Source organism: Narcine bancroftii, chromosome 2 (assembly GCF_036971445.1).
Source record: "Narcine bancroftii isolate sNarBan1 chromosome 2, sNarBan1.hap1, whole genome shotgun sequence".
Lineage (NCBI taxonomy): Eukaryota > Metazoa > Chordata > Chondrichthyes > Torpediniformes > Narcinidae > Narcine > Narcine bancroftii.
This window is the reverse complement of record NC_091470.1, coordinates 70,020,506-70,038,933: the sequence shown is the minus strand read 5'-3', so window position 1 is coordinate 70,038,933 and position 18,428 is coordinate 70,020,506. Positions and strand designations below refer to the sequence as shown.

Below are 18,428 nucleotides of genomic sequence, written 5' to 3'. Positions count from 1 at the left end.
TCGATGACAGAGGGGGGTTCACTCACCTCCTGAACTGGGTTCTCTGAGGGACTGGGCGGGGGTGGGGGAAAAGAGCTAGGTAGCTCGTGGGGCACCTGAGGCAACGGATCCTCTGTTCTGGCAATGCCAGATCCCTGATGAGTCTTCCCTGCCATCCAGGTATTCCACGTAGGCTTACGTGGGGTTGGCATGGAGGAACTTCACCCTTTCCACTGGGGGGAGTGTGGTCTTGCTTCTCCTCACATGCTTCTTGAGAAGGACCAGACCAAGACTAGTGAGCAAGGCTGGGAGTGTATTCCCTGATGCCCACCTTCTGTCAAATGTAAACATGAGCTCATGAGGAGTAGCATGGGTTACAGTGCAGAGTAGCGACCAAATTGAGTGGAGTACAATGGGGAGGACATCCTGGCAGTGTGAATCTCGAAGGCCTCTTTGCTTCAGGGCAAGTTTGACAGCCTTCTAGATCGTGGCGTTCTCTTTTTCAACCTGCCCGTTCCCCCAGGGTTTGTAACTGGTAGTCTTGCTGGATGCGATGCCCCTCACCAGCAGGTACTGACACAGCTCGTCGCTCATGAAGGCTGAGCCCCAGTCACTATGATATCTGAACAGGGTTAAAAAGAATCTATGGATTTCATTACAGACGAGGCGGACGTGTCTGGGCACGGGATGGTGAATGGGAAGCGGAAGTACTCAACGATGACTGAGAGAAATTAGGTGTTCCTTTTCGTGGAGGGGAGAGGTCCCTTAAAATCAATGCTGAGCCATTCAAAGGGCCTGGATGATTTAATCAGGTGCACTTTCGCAGGTCGAACAAAGTGCACTCAGCGCAGACCTGGCATGATCTGGTCACTTCCTTAACGTCTTCTATTGAGTATGGCAAATTGCAGGGCTTGACAAAATGAGCCATGCAGGTGACCCCTGGATGGCAGAGCTCATTGTGTATGGTCTGCAGTGGACCAGTGTGTGAGGAGGCACAGCATCCTCTGCACAAGGCATCTGGAGGGTGGTAGGCAATGTCAAAACTGTAGGTGGAGAGTTCAATCCTCCACCTACCAATTTTGTCCCTTTTGATTTTGCTCCTCTTAGCGTAGCTGAACATGAATGCGACAGAACACTGGTCCATGAGGAGCATGAATCTTCTACCAGCCAGGTAGTGCCTCCTGTGCCTTACAGCTTCTACAATGGCTTGAGCCTCCTTTTCCACGGACAGGTTCCGGAGCTCGTGGCCTTGAAGCGTCCATGAGAAAAAGGCACGTGACGTGCCCACCTGAATGAGAGTAGCAGCCAGGGCTACATCCGAAGTGTCAGTTTCCACTTGGAAAGGTACATTCTTGTCTACCGCGTGCATGGCAGCTTTCTCAATGTAACTTCGAAGGTAATGAAAAACTGTCTGAGATTCAGCAGAAAGGGGAAAAGTGGTGACCTTTAAGAGAGGTGGAACCTTGTCAGAGTATTGAGGAACTCACTGGGCGTAATATGATTAAAAAAACCCAACCATCCCCTCAAAGCCTTTGTGGTTCCATGGAGGGGAAGCATCCCATCAGTGTCGGGGCCAATGACACCATTCTCCACCACATAACCAAGGATAGCCAGTTGTGTAGTCCTGAATACATATTTGTCTGAATTGTCGCTGTGTGGAGAAAACTCTGGCGATTGGCATCATGGTCTTCCACGTGTGGCCACAGATGGTGACATTGTTGAGGAAGATAGTCTTCAACCTGTACTCATCCACCATCCTGTCCATCTACCGCTGCAAAATAGAGACCCCATTGGTAATACCCAAATGGACCCTTCGGAACGGATAGAGTCGACAGTTAGCCTCAAATACTGTGTGCAAGCAGTCCTTGGAATGGATTGGCAGCTGGCGACAGGCAGCTTTCAGGTCGATGGTCAAACAGACCCGATACTGCGCAATATCATTCACCATATCCGAAATGCAAGGGAGGGAGTATATGTCCAGGAGTGTGTATCTATTAATTGTTTGGTTATAGTCAATCACTAACCTGGACTTGTTTTCCCCCTTTACTACCACCACTTGTGATCTCCACGGGCTGGTGCTATGTTCAATGATCTCCTCCTCCAGCAGGCACTGGGTCTCTGTCATTATGAACTCCCTGTCTGCCACGCTGTACCTCCTGCTCTTGGTGGCGATGGGCTTACAGTCAGCAGAAAGATTTGGGAACAGAGGCAGGGGGTCGATGTTCAGTGTGGAGAGGTTGCAAGTGGGTTCTGGTTTTGAGGGCCCCCAGTTCCAAACCGTTACTGTGGCGGGGGGGGGGGGGGGGGGGGGGAACCAGAAAACTCCAAGGTCAAGGTCAAGCTTTTCAGGTGACACAGAAGTCCAGACCCAACAGTACTGGAGCACACAATTCATCTAAAACGTACATGCAAAATTTATAAAATTCCCCCCCCTTTAAATGACAGATGAACTATACAATGTTTCTGTTCCTACACCAAATGGGACTGGGACGCTAGGAAGATTCAGTAATTAGAGGGGTACATTTTTAAATTATATTTTTGCACAGTCCATGAGTCTCTGAAAATTTCCGTGGACCCTGTGTCAATCAGACTCTTGGTCGAATATCCATTTACCTTCACCGTTACCATCAAGTTGCTGAGCTGGTGAGGTCTATTCTGGTTGAGGACCAGTGATTCCAGGTCACCGGAGACGCCGTGTTCTTCCCTCGAGTGGCCCCCTCTGTCCTGAATTGACCTGTGCAGACAAGATGGTGCCGACCTCGTGGCACTGCAAGATGGCCGCAAAGTCTTTTTGCACAGTTTTCCACAGCAGGCAATCTCAGACGAGTCTGGAACACATGACTTGGGGCAGGAATTGGATCCAGGAGCAATACAGGCCATGGACTTGCCCGGATCTCCCTTGCCCAATGTCCCTTCTTCCTATAGCTGGAGCATGCTTTCTTTGGTGGGGCAGCGGGCACAAGGGTGCCATCCCTTGCCACAGAAAAAGCACTCCTGGGCTCGGGAAGCAGCAGCCGTTAGAGTGGGGGCGCCGTAGCGGGAGCCACCGGTCCTTGTAGTGCTCACCCGAGAGTGCAAGTTCACTGGCCTCCAGATCATCGTTCTTGAGACTGGCCTGTTCCAGTGATTTGGCCAGCTCAACGTGGCTAGCAAGGTCCTTCCTTCCTGACTTGAGCAGTTGCTTCCTCACGTACCTCAAGTGGGCCCCGAATCTGTTCATCTTCCCAGACGCGGCCTGAAGCAGCCTCATACCTGCACTTTTTAGCCAGCGTTCGCAGATCCAGAAGGTAGTTGTTGATCGATTCTCCGGGCTGTTGGCGGCGTAGGGTGAGACAGTGCCTCGCTGGGACCTTGATCAAGGCCTTCATGTAGCGACTCTTCAGCGCCTTGACTGCGACTTTGTATGTCGGGCAGTCTTGGACGACTGTGTACTCTTTCATCCCTACCCTTGAGATGAGTGCTGACCTCCAGAGCTCGTTTGTATGGAAGACGTCCCTGGTCACGTTCAGGTAGGCCTGGAAGCAGTTTAGCCAATGTGCGAACTCCTCAGCCATGTCAGGAGATTGGGGGGCCTATCAACAGCATACTGGGCTTGAGCAACACCTCCATCCTTGTTTGTAAGCTAATAAAATTGTAGCGTAGATAAAAGCTCACCCTCAACTGGAGGGAGAACAAACGCTTTTATTAGCTTACAACACAGGTAGGGTTCATGAACAGGCATCAGAGAGGTTCAGGGTTTAGTCAGGAAACCAGGGTTATATACGGACTCCCAGTGAGGAGCCGGGAGGTGGGACCAATCGTCGGTACAGGACACTTCTAGTGAATCCCAGTTCACTTCAAGCTTTTAATCTCATGCATATACAAAATCTACATTTGGAAGTGTAAAAGTTTAAAAGGAGCAATACACTAATGTATATGTATGCAAAATAGCTGGGCTCCAACATCACACCGACAGCACCCCACTGGTAACTGTCTGCCCAGCCAGAAATTAACTGTTTCACCTTTTTTTATTCATTAATCCTCAACTCTTATCACTATGTGACACCCAACATCATGTACACCAAGACCCTTGCATCACTTTGTTGCCCTTTATTTTACCAGTGCAACTTCAAAATATTCAAACAGCATTTCCCTTTATTTTTCCTGCTACTGAGAAGGCTACCTGATCTATAGTTCATTTTCTTTCACCCTTCTAAAATAATGGGATTGCATTTGCCACCTAACCTGTGGAAACCAATCTAGAATCTATGGAATTTTGGAAGATTAAAAACATTCATGCACATTGATAATTCCAGGGAACAATTAAACCTCACAAGGAGGAGGATATGCCACATGACAATAGGACTTGCATTGTGGGGTCATCCCCAACTCCAGCTCAACTAATAAAAGCAGTTCATGGTCATAAATTTTGTTTATTGAAAAGAAATTTATCAATAGTAAATATTACTGTTGGAAGAGACTGAATGTTCTAAATAACAGTTAATAAACTGTTCACCAATAATAAACAAAGACAATTTGTATCAATATACAAAATTATTTCCTATTCTCGGAGTGTTCATACTTCAGTTAGAGATTGTGATCCATTTCATACAGCAGGCGCTATCTAGAGAAATGAATATGAATTGCTGACCTTGGGACCAACTTAACTCATTTGTTCAGAGAGAAAAAAAAGAGCTGTTAAGATTTGAGTAAAAATGCAGAAATGCTGGAGAAATTCAGCAAGTCTCGCAACATGCATTGGAGGTAAAGATAAATAACTGATGTCTCAGGGTTGAGCCCTTCTTCAAGTAATGAATTTAAAAGTAGACAGTCACCTGAATTACTTCAGGTGCCTGCCTGCTTTTTATTTGTACCCTGAAAGGCTCAGGCCTGGAACATCAGTTTATATATCTTTACTTCCTATGGACTCTGAAAGACCTGCTGAGGTCCTCCAGCATTTCTGCATTTTTGCTACAACTGCAGTGTCTGCACTTTTAAGTTTCTCTCCATTGAGACAGTCACGTTCTCATCCCTTCCAGTGACCGTTATTCAAATTCTCTTTGTGAATGCCCATTTATTGTTTTACCCTCCTATGCATGCAAAAATAATGAGAAGCAATGCATCAGGTAGTCATTCAGTTTGTCTTATTACTGTGAAGAATTAAAAGATCAAGTGAATAAATGCTTTTGCCCCAGGAAGCACAAGCAGATACTGATTTAAAATTCATTTGAACAATTTCTTAAATTGATCAAAAAACAGGCCAAAATTACTACAAAATAGGCATTCTACATCATCATGAATTGCAACATGTTATTCCTTCGCCGTGTGAAAAGAATGTTGGAATAAATTTTGTTAGATATCACTCACCTCTGACAGGTCCAATCTGGTTGATCATTGCATATCTAACCACCTGTTCACTCCAATCGTATAGAACAAAAATACGCTCAGCAGTAAGATTTTGAGGATCTGGAATCGCCTTTGGTGCATGCTCACAGTCATAGTAGGTAATGTTCTGTCTCAAATGGTAACGAAGTGTCTGTACCTCACCATTTCCAGAGACAACAGAATAATCCCTGTAGGCAGTAGAAGTAATTGCTGCAGAGGGGAAGTTTGAACAGAGTGCAACAATCAAACTTTTTAAAATTACATAAGTAAATAATACAAGGCAGCCAAGCATTTTATGCTTGTAAAGAGTGACAGTGTTGACCCAAAGGTGAACTATACAAAGCTTGAATTAAGGATTTTTTTTTTTTAAATCTTTAAAATGACTTGGGTAAAAGTTATCAAAATTTTTTTTATTTGAATTGATTCCAGAAACATTACCCCTTTAAAATGGGTAAGATAAATTGTCATTTTCACAAAGAAAGGAAATTTTAAAAAGCATTAATGTATGCCAAAAAGATAATGATCTTGACATACCTGAACTGGAACGGTAGTAAAGTTCATCATATGGCTGCATGTGGATTTTAGCACCTGCAGGAATATTGGGCAACTCTCCCTCAATCTCTGTAGTCACAGTAAGATAATTCTGTTCATCCAATCCTTGAGCTATTTGTATTATATTTAACTGTTCATTGCCTGGATAAAATGTGAGGTCAATATTGCGAATAAATTTGGCACCTAAAGGAAATTGCAAAAGGTTACATAATGAAACCAACCAACCATCACGACGATACATTAGCTTGTTTTTTGCTTATTCTAAAACTAAGAATTCTTATCCAAATCAAATGAAAAATTGTTTGCATGTGAAAGTAGACACCATGTATTAATGGAAAACAATGTTGCATGAATGGAAGGGTGTAGTTACAAGATTTGATGGGCTAGATTGAACTGCAGCATCAAAGGTAAAGCTCCTAATTTTATAAACTTCTATAAGGGGCATCAACAGGATTATCTATCAGAAGATTCTGTCTGCCTGGGCAGGAGAGTCTAAAACTAAAAGGGCATCTTTAAAGGGGAAAGTGAAGAAATTTATTCGCAATCTGAGGGATAAACTTTTCAGAGGTTAATGGCCATCTGCAATGAGATGCCAGAGGTGGTAGAGACAAATAAAATTATAATATTTTAAAAACATTTGGACAGATACTTGGATAAAAAATGAATACATACAAATGGGACTTGTACAATGGCATTCATTAACATGAAATTATCTGACAGGGCCTGCTTCTTTGCTGTACAATTCAATGAAGAAAAAATGTATATAGAAATAAGGGAGTAGACTATACCTCAAGCTGCCTTCTCTTTTCAATATCAAAGTGGACCCAATTGTTACCTTAACTCTGCATTCCTATCTACCAGAGTAATCTTTCACCATTTACTTGTCAAGAACCTTATTCATTTTACACAGCTGAATAAGCTCACGTCCTCTGGTGTGTTTCAGAAGTCACAGATTAACAATGAGCAGCAAGGAACCATAACCAATATGTTTTGTTCAACCATGAACTCTGGAGGCAAGGTACCACAATTTCAACATGATATATCCTACATACAAGTGTGCAACGCCTGGAAATTGGGAGGTGTCGCCACTTGGGGCGCGATATTATATACTACTATCCAACTCCACTCAAGGAAACTTGATCACTATAATTGGATTTGAAATTGTTTTGTTGTAAATTCTGAAATTTATGTAGTATTTTAAGTATGTGCCCTTACATGACCAATACCTACATCATTAACCCAAAACCCACGATCCTGGCCTCTTAGTGGTACCCAAAGTGTAAAAATGACAATGTAACAATAAACAATAAATGGCAAGTGCACTACTCTATACCCTGTATACATTTAACTTCTGTATACAGGTGAATAGACAAAGTGAAAAAAAATGCCAACATCTGGATAATGAACATTGGCCTCAGAACAGATCAACATTCGATTGAAACATTCTAATTTTTGTCTTAGCAAAGAACTATTTAACACACTGTTCAGCTATTTTATTGTTATGTGGCACCTTTACTTTCTAAACCACAAGATATTAAAAATATTAATTTTCCATCAAAATATTTAAAAATGTAACAAACTAAGCTTGGAAGCCATCTTTCTGGGGAAAAAAGTAGAAGCATAAGAGAAAGGCTTCTGAATCTCCTTGAAACTCATGTACCACAACATACAATTTGCATGCTCAAATTTCTGAACTATCATGTATAAAGCATCAATCTTGATTACCATACTTAATTCTCAGCTGCCACATGGGCCTTTCAAAAATAAATCAAATGAGTAGGTATCAGGATTGAACAATTTCATTTAATAATATTTTATATCCTCAGGCCATCAGACAAATTTCAGTCAAACTAAACATTGTGAACTCACTTACCTGCAATGGTAAAACCATTTTTGAAGCCAGGTTGCTGCAGAGCAAATAACCATCCAAAAAGATCTCCAATGATTGACAATGATTGTATTGCCCAACCTACTACCTCAGGAATTTGGCTAATTGCTGTAAAGGCTCTCCCATCATTCACAACTACATATGCATGCAGGTCAGCATTCTTAAACTCCACAGGCATTCGACTGGTTCCAACCATCAATTTTCCATTTACTTTTCCATTTACACGTTGAGTAACACCTGTAAATAAAATTAAGTAATTGGATAAATGAGCAAGTCTAATTGGTTAAATCGTTTTGAAGCAGATTTAAAATGAACATAAATGTTTTAATATTTTTAAACCACCTTCTTGAAGGCATTCCCTTCCATTCCCATAGTAACCGGAATGGCAATGGCAGCAGAATCCACTTGAGTAATCACCACAGTAACCATGCTGGGAACATTGCTCCTGGTTTTTCTCACAGGTTTCCCTTGTGTCTGTACTGTATGTGAAAACTGAAAGACAAGGAATGCCTTCGTCAGAATACAGATTAAAGCAAAGTGCAGATAAAAATATTAAAGTCTCATGAAAAAGAGATAACATGCACCTAATTAGATGGCTTGAAAATCAGCATTAGATTTGAGATTTATACATAACATATCATAACAATTACAGCACGGAAACAGGCCATTAGGCCCTTCTAGTCCGCACCGAACCAAACACCCCTTTCTAGTCCCACCTCCCTGCACAATGCCCGTAACCCTCCATCTTCTTCTCATCCATATACCTGACATCACATACAACTCAGATTCTTTTGTCTGCAGGCAAGGCAGAAATACCACTTACTGGTTAGTGCATAAAAACTGTACACAGCATATACGTGTAAGAAATATAAACAAACTGACTGAAATACAGAGAGAATTTAAGCTTCTTACTTGTGCACTTCCTTGATTTTTTTAAATTCATGCAGTGAAAAAGTCCGACTGTAAAAGCGGAGATTCTCTGCCCTTACATCGGGAAACTTACCTCTATGAATGCGTCATGGCTGGCTCCAAGGCACCAACTGAAATCCTTCTCAGGGAAGGATCATCAGTAGATGATCCACCACCTCACATGAATGCCACTACAAGCAGCTGATGACATCATGATGACGCCATCAGCCAGGGACCCCTCTCCCTCCATGACCCCCTCAGGGCAGAGGCAGCCAGCGGGAGCCATCAGGTCAGGGGCCCGTAAGGGTGAAGTGGGCCTGGGGGGGCTGTCGGAGTGAGGGGGGGAGGGGTGTGGGGACCAGCGGGATGGGACTGTCAGGATGGGGGGGGGGCCTCCTGATTGAGCTAGTTGTTGAGGAGTCTGATGGTGAAGGGGTAGAGCCGTTCCTGAACCTGGTGGAGAGAGTCTTTCCTAATGGCAGCAGTGAGAACAGAGCGTGTGCTGGGTGGTGTAGATCCTGGACGATGGCGGCTGCCCGCCGATGTTCCCTGCGGCTGTATTGGATAATGGGGAGGGCTTGTCCTGTGATGTCCTGGGCTGTGTCCACTACTTTTTGGAGAGTTTTATGCTCAGGGGTATTGGTGTCCCCATAGCAGACAAAGATGCAGCATTACCAGTCTTCTGAAAAAACTGGAGAGAGTTTACAAATCCTAATCAGCATTCCTACAGACAAATCTCTCAATATTGCTGTCACCATCCCTTATTTTTCACTGAGTTCTGCAATTTGGACAAAAACCAGCACCAATTTTAATTAGCATTTAAAGCTGTACATTATGCAAATTAAGTGTCACTCACACTATTGAGCCATAGTTACAACAGGGAAATAAAGTGGTGCTGCAGCTCCACTCCCAGCAGCCCAGATGTGACAGAGATGGATAGTGTTGCCTGCATAAAGTCGGTATATGCATGGGTTTATTCCGAGTGCTCTGGTTTCCGCTCACATCCCATATTGATTGATGCACATTGCCATCGTGAGAATTAGAGGAATGATAATGGGTAGGTGGAATATGTGTAAATCAGTAGTTCTCAACTTTTCTCCCTCCCCCCCCCCCCAACTCGCATACCACCTTAAGTAATCCCTAGAGGTGCTCTGTGGTTAGTAAGGGATTACTTAAGGTGGTATGAGATTACAGATTACGGATCATATCACAGAACAACATGATCAAATCAGAAATATAAATTCTTATGCAAGGGAATTTTAAGTGTATTATTTGTATCATTTTTGTATTCAATACTGCTTTTGGACATAATTAGAGTTACAACTTGATTGTTTAATTATTATAATGATAGAATTTGATGTCCTGAACAAAATGAGTTAATGTAATAATTATAGTTATGTTTCCAATTTTCAAATATGTGACATAAATGATGATATGATTATGTTATCCTTAATAATACCTTGTGCAAGGGCTTTTAAAAGGAAGAAAAGTTTGAGACCACTCATGTAAATAAATAAGACTGGGAAATGAGATGACAGCATTAGTCTGGAACCCAGGATGGATGATGGGGCTGAATTGTCTTCTACATCACAAATCGATTTTCCAAAACACTTACCACCAGTACCAAGCTCTTCTTCTTCTTCCACACTGACAACGCGTCTGTCTTGGTCAACTGTTGATGGATTTCTAGGCAAAGATTCAACGACTGAGAATCCATCAGTGTTCCATAGCCCAGTCCTAACCATCTGACTTCTTTCTGGGTGCAATGGAAAAGCCCCAGATTCAGAATACGATGACATAATACCAGTCTCTGGATAGCCTTCAGGATAAGATGGTATAATGCCTGCATCCGGATATGGTGGATCCTCTGGAATATCACTAACTCTCCGAGGAGGGACTGTGGGAATGGAGGGCGTGTATTCAAACTCTTCATTTTCGTAATACGGTTCTCCAGTTTCTGCATAATAAGATTCCAGTACATCAGGGATAACTGGCCCACTTAAGGCACTATCCAGTGTAACAACAGTGTCCTCGCCTGAAGGTTCCCCTCTGACATTTGATTGCATGATATTGTTGACGGAGGAAGTTCCACCAATATGAAAAATCCATAGGCCTCGAACACCTGAATTGCTTGTCCTGTAGTAGTCATAAAATAATGAGCTCAGTCTCAATTTAATACTCCATTGCTACACAGTATTTGCAAGTTTTAGTTGGTGTTTAAAATAAATAAAACAAATAGGGGTGAGGAAACAGCAATGCTCAACATGGAGCAAGTCCATGAAGGATAGCACTGAAAATCTTGAGACAATGTGCATCACCTACTTTTCCCAACAAGGAGGTTAAGGAAGGCAAGGCTACCAGCACCTATCTTGACAGGATCACAATCAGGAATGTCCTGCCTGGCTGCATCACTGTGGGAGATGCAGCTGCAAAGCTTCAGTCTGAAAGTCAATACAAAGGATCTTAACAACAGCAGAGAAGATCACTGGGGTATCCCTTTCCTCTAGTAAGGATATTTACTGGGTGCATTGCTTAAATAGGCCTCAAAGAGTTATTGAGGATTCTTATCATCCATCACACAAGATCTGTGAGCTGTAAGGAGCATCAAAGTCAGGACTGCCGGGCTGGGAAATAGCTTCCTCGCACAGGCTGTGAAAACAAGGTTATACTGTAACTTGAGGTGTCTTATAAATTAAATGAGTAAATAATTCCAAAATATTTATGTGTGTTGGTGCGTAAAAAGAGAAACTTCTAAAACAGGTGGAAATCTTAGTCAAAGAGGAAAAGCAGCAGAGGGGTTAAACAGATCAACACTAAACGTCCCCCCGTATGAAATATACTCACTGATAAAGATTTTTCACTGATTGTTCATTGGTGGTAATACTGTAATAAGAGCCTTCTCTGCTCCACTGTGCGCCCTCCTTTGCGCCTCTGTTGAGACCAACCCGAGCAGGTAACTCGATCTGAACATTGTGGGATCGCTTCGGACGGGTCCCAAAGAACTGCAGCCCATCCTCCGGGTACAGAAACATCGCATAGGTATTGGATGGATCAGAAGCCAAAACTGCTTGAAAGGTGTTGAACTGGAAAAAAAATATAAGAACTATACTTATTCCATAATTTGCAACACATTTCGAACTCAAACAAAAAAAAAACGTTAGAATGTTGTATGGCACAATGCCCAAGTCTAAAAGGTGTCTTTTTTTTCCACGATTCCCAAAACCAGTGCTGGAAAATTCTGTACGACGTTGCGTTAAAGAACACAGGTGGGGGGTTTTTTTTTGGGGGGGGGGGTGATCTTTGATTCATTGCGAAATGGGCATTTTAACTAGAAGGTCTTGCCTTGGCATTTTTTTATTTGCAAAACATGCCCTGATCTCTCCAAATGTTTTAAACCCTCCAGAAAATGACTGCACGCCACCAGTTTCTGGCGTGGCTCGCAGGTGACAGCCAAGGAGTCATCAATCGTCGGGAGAAGAGTCTACAGAATAGCTGCCAGAGGCACATCCAAGGAAGCCACACAGTGCAAACAAAATACAACGCCTTGTCCCTTACCCTGTTAGAAGGAGGATTGGAGCGCGTCACTTCCTCATAAGGCGCCACGTTCTCCCAAGTGGCGATGAAGGTAGTCGTTGGAGCGATTGAGCTCTGCGGAAAGGCTCTCCTGATTTCTTGGCCGGCGCGGACCAAGATGTCAGAGGAATGGTCTTCTCTGTAATAAATCCGCCCTCGGCCGTTACTGGTGTCAATGTCAGCCAGGTAGGGGGCTATCACCGGGAAATCGAGTGGGAACCCGTTGTCCACGTACTGAGTCTCTTTGGGCAAATCCTGGAAGGAGATGATACCGTTCGTTCCCACCTGTAGGAAGACACACACACACACAACAATCGTTCATCACAAACCCAGTGCAATGGCTTTTCTGCTTTATTTGCTCTTGTTCCAGGTCTGGAAGCGGTTTGATTCGCAGTCCTGCTCAAGTGCAGCTACAGTTCCGATCGACAACATCTCCTGACATTTTTGAATGAATGCGACAACAATGCAAGTCTTTAACGTCAAGTTCCCCCACTGTCGACTCCGTCACTGGAAGCGTTTGCAAACTTTAACTGGACTCGACTTTAATAGTTAGTACCCGAGACAACGGACTCCGAAACCGCTGAGTTACGGCGAGATTCAACTTCCCACATCTTTTGTCTGCAGTCGGGCGCAATTTGCAACTTACGTAAAGATTGTCGAATTGTGTGTCATAAAAAACAATGGGTCTTTTAAGTTTTATGACTTCAGAGGTTTCATCGTCGCCTTCTTGAAGGGCAAGATCCCCTCCGTGTGGACCAAACGGAAAAAGATCTTTTCTTTGAATTGCAGAAACCAAACAGAAAATAAAGTGGATTTTCAAAAGGAAAACGAACCCCTTTCCTCGCATTGTGGAAACGAATAACTCCGTCCCTGAGGGGAAATAGAAGCCGTTCTGGGCGCTGATCTCCCGTTTTATAGCTCGGTCTCCGGAGGAATTTTAACCCCGGAACTGCCACAGACCCTTGCAGCCAATAACTCCCCGAGGAAGGCGGGAAAGCCCCATTCCGAGCCCTTTGATTGGCTGGGGTTTTAAATGATAGACGTGCTCGACTGCACGCTCCCATCAGTTAACATCTGGTTCCCATTAAACTTTGTCTATGCTCAACTTTCTCATCGTTAAAATAGTCAAAAGAAAACGCTAAGCGGAAGAAAACCTGAGCGTTGAAAATGCTGACACGAAGCCCACTCGGATAAGCAAAGGGCCAGGATATTTTATACGAGCAACTTATTAATGGGGAGGGTGGAGTCAGCACTCATTGACACGTAGGGGGGGGGGGGGGGGGGAGTACACGAAGGTAATAGTTTCCAAAAGTTCATGAACCCAGAGCATCCAAGATGTTTCTGTAAATCGGCCGCCGATCGCTTTTGGTCATCACGTGTCCGCATTCAAATTGGTGCAGTGATTACCAAGTGTTTTAACAATGCTCGGGTCAGCAATCGGTCAATAATAGCGTTTGCTCACAAAAAGTCGAGTACAAATCTGCCTTCCACGGACAACCACGGGGCTTGTCATTTCCAATTCAAGCATTTTAAACCGTCTAGGTTTTGAGAACGAGGGACCGAGACGGATAAACTTTAGTTAAATTGCCAGGCGGTACATTTCTGCTTTTCAGATCCCCCCCCCCCCCCAAAAAAAAACTTTGGTCTCGATCAGAGATCAACCGAGTCGTAACTTCATCAAGAGGACACACCACACACCCTTTCCTTTAATTGTGCTTCTGACTTGACGAGCCTTCGGGGTATTCCCACTCCGGGCACTCCCTGCTCATCCCCCAGATGATGAAAACGAGCGAGAAATGCCCAAACTGTAATAATCTCCTTTGCTCCGTGCACAATTTTCCATGTTCAGTGCAAGCTGTTGTTGCTAGATTTTGAACTCCTAGAAATATGGCAGTATTTAATGATATTGGACCATCCCCAATTCAAGTTTAATAACAGTAATGGTTAAATTTTATGGGGATAGAATAATACATTTTCTGTCGATTGCATTATTTGGAATTGTAAGAAAAATCATGATGTTTGTGTGAACATATGCAGTTTAATCAGAGAAATCAAGATGCACTTATTTGGACAGGGTTGTTCCTTAACAATTCATTATATGACTAATAAGAGCCGACATATACACTGCAGGAGTGTAAAACAGCTGTTCTGGCAAGAAAAAGAAAGGACCTTATATGAATAAAAATAAAATCTCTTCAGGCCAGCGTTTGTACCTCTGAGCCGACAGTGATAGTGACCTTCATGCCAGTTTGAGGCAAAGTTGCCAAGTCTGGCGTAGCTAACCTTAAATGAGAATTAACAGACGTGGACATGGAAGAAAATGCTGGCCCAAATTCTGAATAAGAAGAGAGAATACACCTGGGTGAGTAGCTTGTTAAAGATCTAGCACAATCCTTGCAGAGAAGAGGGAAGCTTGGTTCTGCAGTCAATGGAGCAATATTGAGAGAGTGAGTGTGGGTGGGTGGTGAGAGAGAGAGTGAGAATGTGGTAATCAGACTCAGAGGCATTGCCATTAATGAGTCAAAGATGCTCCCAATAAATTAAACAGGCATTGAAGTGGCAGGAAACATTACATTTATGACAACATCAGTTGTGGCAAATGTGTGGTTGTGATGAGAAGGACGAGAATGCACAATGAAGTTATTCGTTAATGGAAATGCATTCAGTAAAATAGAAAATGTTAGTACATTTTCCAATGCCATGCAGAGTGGAGGACATCTCATTCATTGAAGCAGTGTGGTACAATTGTAAATCAATCCCTGAACCAACCATTTGGCAAACTGTCCAGTTATGTACCATCCACCAAAAAAAAAACCAGGAAAAATCCATTCTGGCTAATTACCACCTAATTTGTCTACTCTCAATTATCACAAAGTGATGGAAGGTGTTATTGTCTGTGCTCTCAAGTGGCACTGGACTGGAATCACCACACTGACGCCTAGGTCAGTTTTCATACTATCTATTTGTCCCAACCGTATCACTGCCTCAGTTCAAATGAGAACCAGAAATCTGACTTCCATTTTGAGTTTCATGTTCAAGTAACTGCCCATGATACCAAAACAACCTTTGAGAGGATACATCAAGAAGTCCTGATAAAATTGAGCCCCATGGGCATGAAAGAGAAAACACTCTAATGGTCAGAGGAAACCATCAATTCAAAATGTTTTAACAAGCAAATAGGGGCCCATATCCTCATTGTAGAAATCAGAAAACAGTTATCCAAAGAATTCCAATTGGTGTCATTTTTTTCTTAAAAGGGAAAGAGATACAAAGAGCAAGTGTAGTAATATTAAGGCCAACATGAACAGTGAAACATTGGGCCCATTTTGCACGTGCCGCCAAGTGCGATGCTAGTTAGCCAGCATCACTTCATGATAGTGTATTACTGTGATAATAGATTCCTCAGCCGTGAGCACAAAAACATATTTGAATAAGTTTAACCAGCTATAACTAACAAAGAGTACATTAAACATGTTTGAGTGAAATACTGAACACTTCAGGGCAGAAACTGTTTAGTAAGTCACTATTCAGCAAACACAATTACCAATTTTTCACTATTGCAACTGTGAATATTTATCTATTGTTATGTTTATTTTTTTCCTCTCTAATAGTACATTGTGTTAGTACACTATGTAAATTTAATGCTTATTGTTTATCAGTGTGAGATACAAATGTGTGTAGCTGCAACAATAATTTCATTGGACCTATACATTGATGATAATATGATAATAGATGATATCATAGATGATAATATGATAATAGATTCTCATCATCAAACTCTGATTGGGTGATGATCAGTTCAAAGAATTGAAGCTAGGCTGGAGAAAGCTGTTCAGAAACTATGCTTCAAAGTCATGGAGGAGCATTCAGAAATATTCCAGTGCTGCAATATCAGAAAAAAATCAGTGCAAAACAATATTTTGCAAGGCTCAGTTGAAGGAAAAGTTACATGAATTAGAATAAAATGGAGTTTGACTGAAGAACAAGCTAGAGAATCTGAGCAATACAAAATGAAATGCCTAAAGTAGGTAAAACAGTAGATATAAAAAAAAGATACAACAGTTACAGAGTGATTATGTTGAGATTTTGGATGATAAAAAAAATTGTTTTGACAATACAGAATCAATGATGCAGTAATTCAGCTAAATATGAACAAGATATTAAAACAAAAACATTGGACTATCAATACATGAAAGAACCAGTAATGGTACAAAAAAAATTCTATCTAATAATATGAAATCATTACCAACAATTCTTCAAACTACAGTGGATGATACCATATTGTCCAGATCATTATCTTGATGACAGACTACTGAGAAGCACAGCTACCAAAGAATTAAATGTTCAAAGTTTAGAAGTTGTCTGATAATAGCCCCTAGTTTCATTCATTTCTATTTGGTCACATTATGAAACAAAATGTAAATTAAGCATATATTCATTTTGACAAACCATTCAGTGAAAAATTGCACAGCAGAAAGTGCATTGAGAATTGTCAAAGACCAGTGAATAAACATGTTACAAGGGTGTTCATCTCTACAATTAGCAAACATGGTGCAATGATCAAACACTGTCACATTCCACAACAAATTCTATCCCTGTTGACTTACAAGAACCTAATTTAACAAAGTTCTGCCAAATTTTGAGGAGATAGTGTGAGACAAACGGTTCAAAACAAAAATAAAACAGAAACGTGATTCAAGCCATTTTAGCCACTAGAGTCTGTGGGTTAATACCAGCCACCAAACCTGACATTTAGCAATGGGATGTTGAAGTGACAATGGAAGTAGAAGGTACAAAGAAATGCCTTGAGAAAATAAGAGATAGAATTAGAGATATGCTGGTTAATTTATGCAGGAATATACAAGATAAACATTATATTATCATGTGTGTATTGCAAACATGTATTTTATGGATTCTGTGGAGAAAGTAACAGGATTTTATTGAATTGCATCAAAAATTTATGTCTCCTTCAAGTCAATAATCAGGCATGATACAAGTATTTTAAAAGATTCAAAAGACTTTAGAGAACTCAAACTCTTTTTAATTGGTAATTTTAAAAAATCCAAATAGTTTAGGCTATTCTAAACAGAAATAGGACTGATAATAGTTATGGAAGCATATATTGGAAGCCACATCTTGGTCAGAAAGAGGCCATCTGCCATTATTCCTATGCAAACTCCTCTGTTTAGTCCCCAGAAAATAGAGCATGGAAACTTTTGAGGGATAATACAAGAGACTGAAGATGCTGGAACCTGGAGCAAAATAAAAACAAATTGCTGGAGGAACTCAGTAAGTCACAGCATCTAGGGGGAGGGGGGGGGAGTGAAGGTTGAGGGAAATTGTCCAAGTTTCAGGTCAGGGCTGAAGTGGGTGAGAGCCAGGAAAAAGGATGTGGGATTGAGGCAGGGGCTAGTAGGTGAGAGATGGACCAAGGAGAGGCAGACAGGTTTGGTGGTGGTGGTGGGGGTTAAGGAATGCTTTTTTTTTAAATTTTGAGCATATACAACGATTCGAGTCGGCATTTTTACTTTGAAATCGCTACAATTTAATTTTAAATAATGCTTCGCCTCAGGATGTATTTAAATACAAACAACTCCAGGAAGCCTTCAGAAGGCGGCAAATATTTCAAAGCACCCTGCGGTGAACCCTTTTAGTTTTATGTATGTCATGAACAGATAGACATGAGGATCCTTTCTAAGACTTTGCAAATTTCCGTTGCTACTGAGAATATTCTCTTCAAAACATTCCGTCAACTCGCTTCGTTATGGGAATTAAGGGGAAAAAAAAGCAACTGGGCCTCGTATTTGCTCTGCCTTAGGAGTCGGATTCGCTTTCGGAATGTCAGAATTTAAAATGAACAAGTCTGTGCCAACTTTCTGCGGTAAACAAGAGCAGGTGAAGTTCAACAAACCATACTCCCAGCATTTTTTTCGGAGTAACATGACCATATTCCATCACATTCTGGTTTTTGGTTATCCGACACAAAATACGTCCGATAGGTTATAACATTCATAATGTTTTGTTCTGTTATCCGTTCCTGCAATGCCCTTACACTACTGTAAATTCCAAAGAACGGATTAAGAGCATTCTGTTCTCGCGTTACAATCTTCTCTTGTAGCGAAAGAAAATGAAATAATCTCTAAGCGACATCTATGTGATTGAT

The 18,428-nt window shown here is 41.9% G+C and overlaps 1 protein-coding gene across 9 annotated transcripts in view; it reads right to left on the bottom strand.

The window, feature by feature from the left end:
* The window catches only part of nid2a (nidogen 2a (osteonidogen)), a 115,966-nt gene extending 102,768 nt beyond the window's left edge, over window positions 1-13,198 (bottom strand). For all 9 annotated transcript variants that reach the window (XM_069917029.1, XM_069917030.1, XM_069917033.1 and 6 more), the window contains exons 1-8: window positions 12,912-13,198; window positions 12,248-12,550; window positions 11,537-11,775; window positions 10,308-10,828; window positions 8,126-8,275; window positions 7,769-8,020; window positions 5,878-6,078; window positions 5,326-5,553 (exon numbers count right to left, since the gene is read on the bottom strand). In XM_069917029.1, the coding sequence (XP_069773130.1) occupies window positions 5,326-5,553; window positions 5,878-6,078; window positions 7,769-8,020; window positions 8,126-8,275; window positions 10,308-10,828; window positions 11,537-11,775; window positions 12,248-12,550; window positions 12,912-13,112 (2,095 nt within the window). In that variant the 5' untranslated portion in view covers window positions 13,113-13,198. The remainder of the gene's footprint in view (window positions 1-5,325; window positions 5,554-5,877; window positions 6,079-7,768; window positions 8,021-8,125; window positions 8,276-10,307; window positions 10,829-11,536; window positions 11,776-12,247; window positions 12,551-12,911) is intronic.
* Between the last annotated feature and the right edge of the window lie 5,230 nt (window positions 13,199-18,428).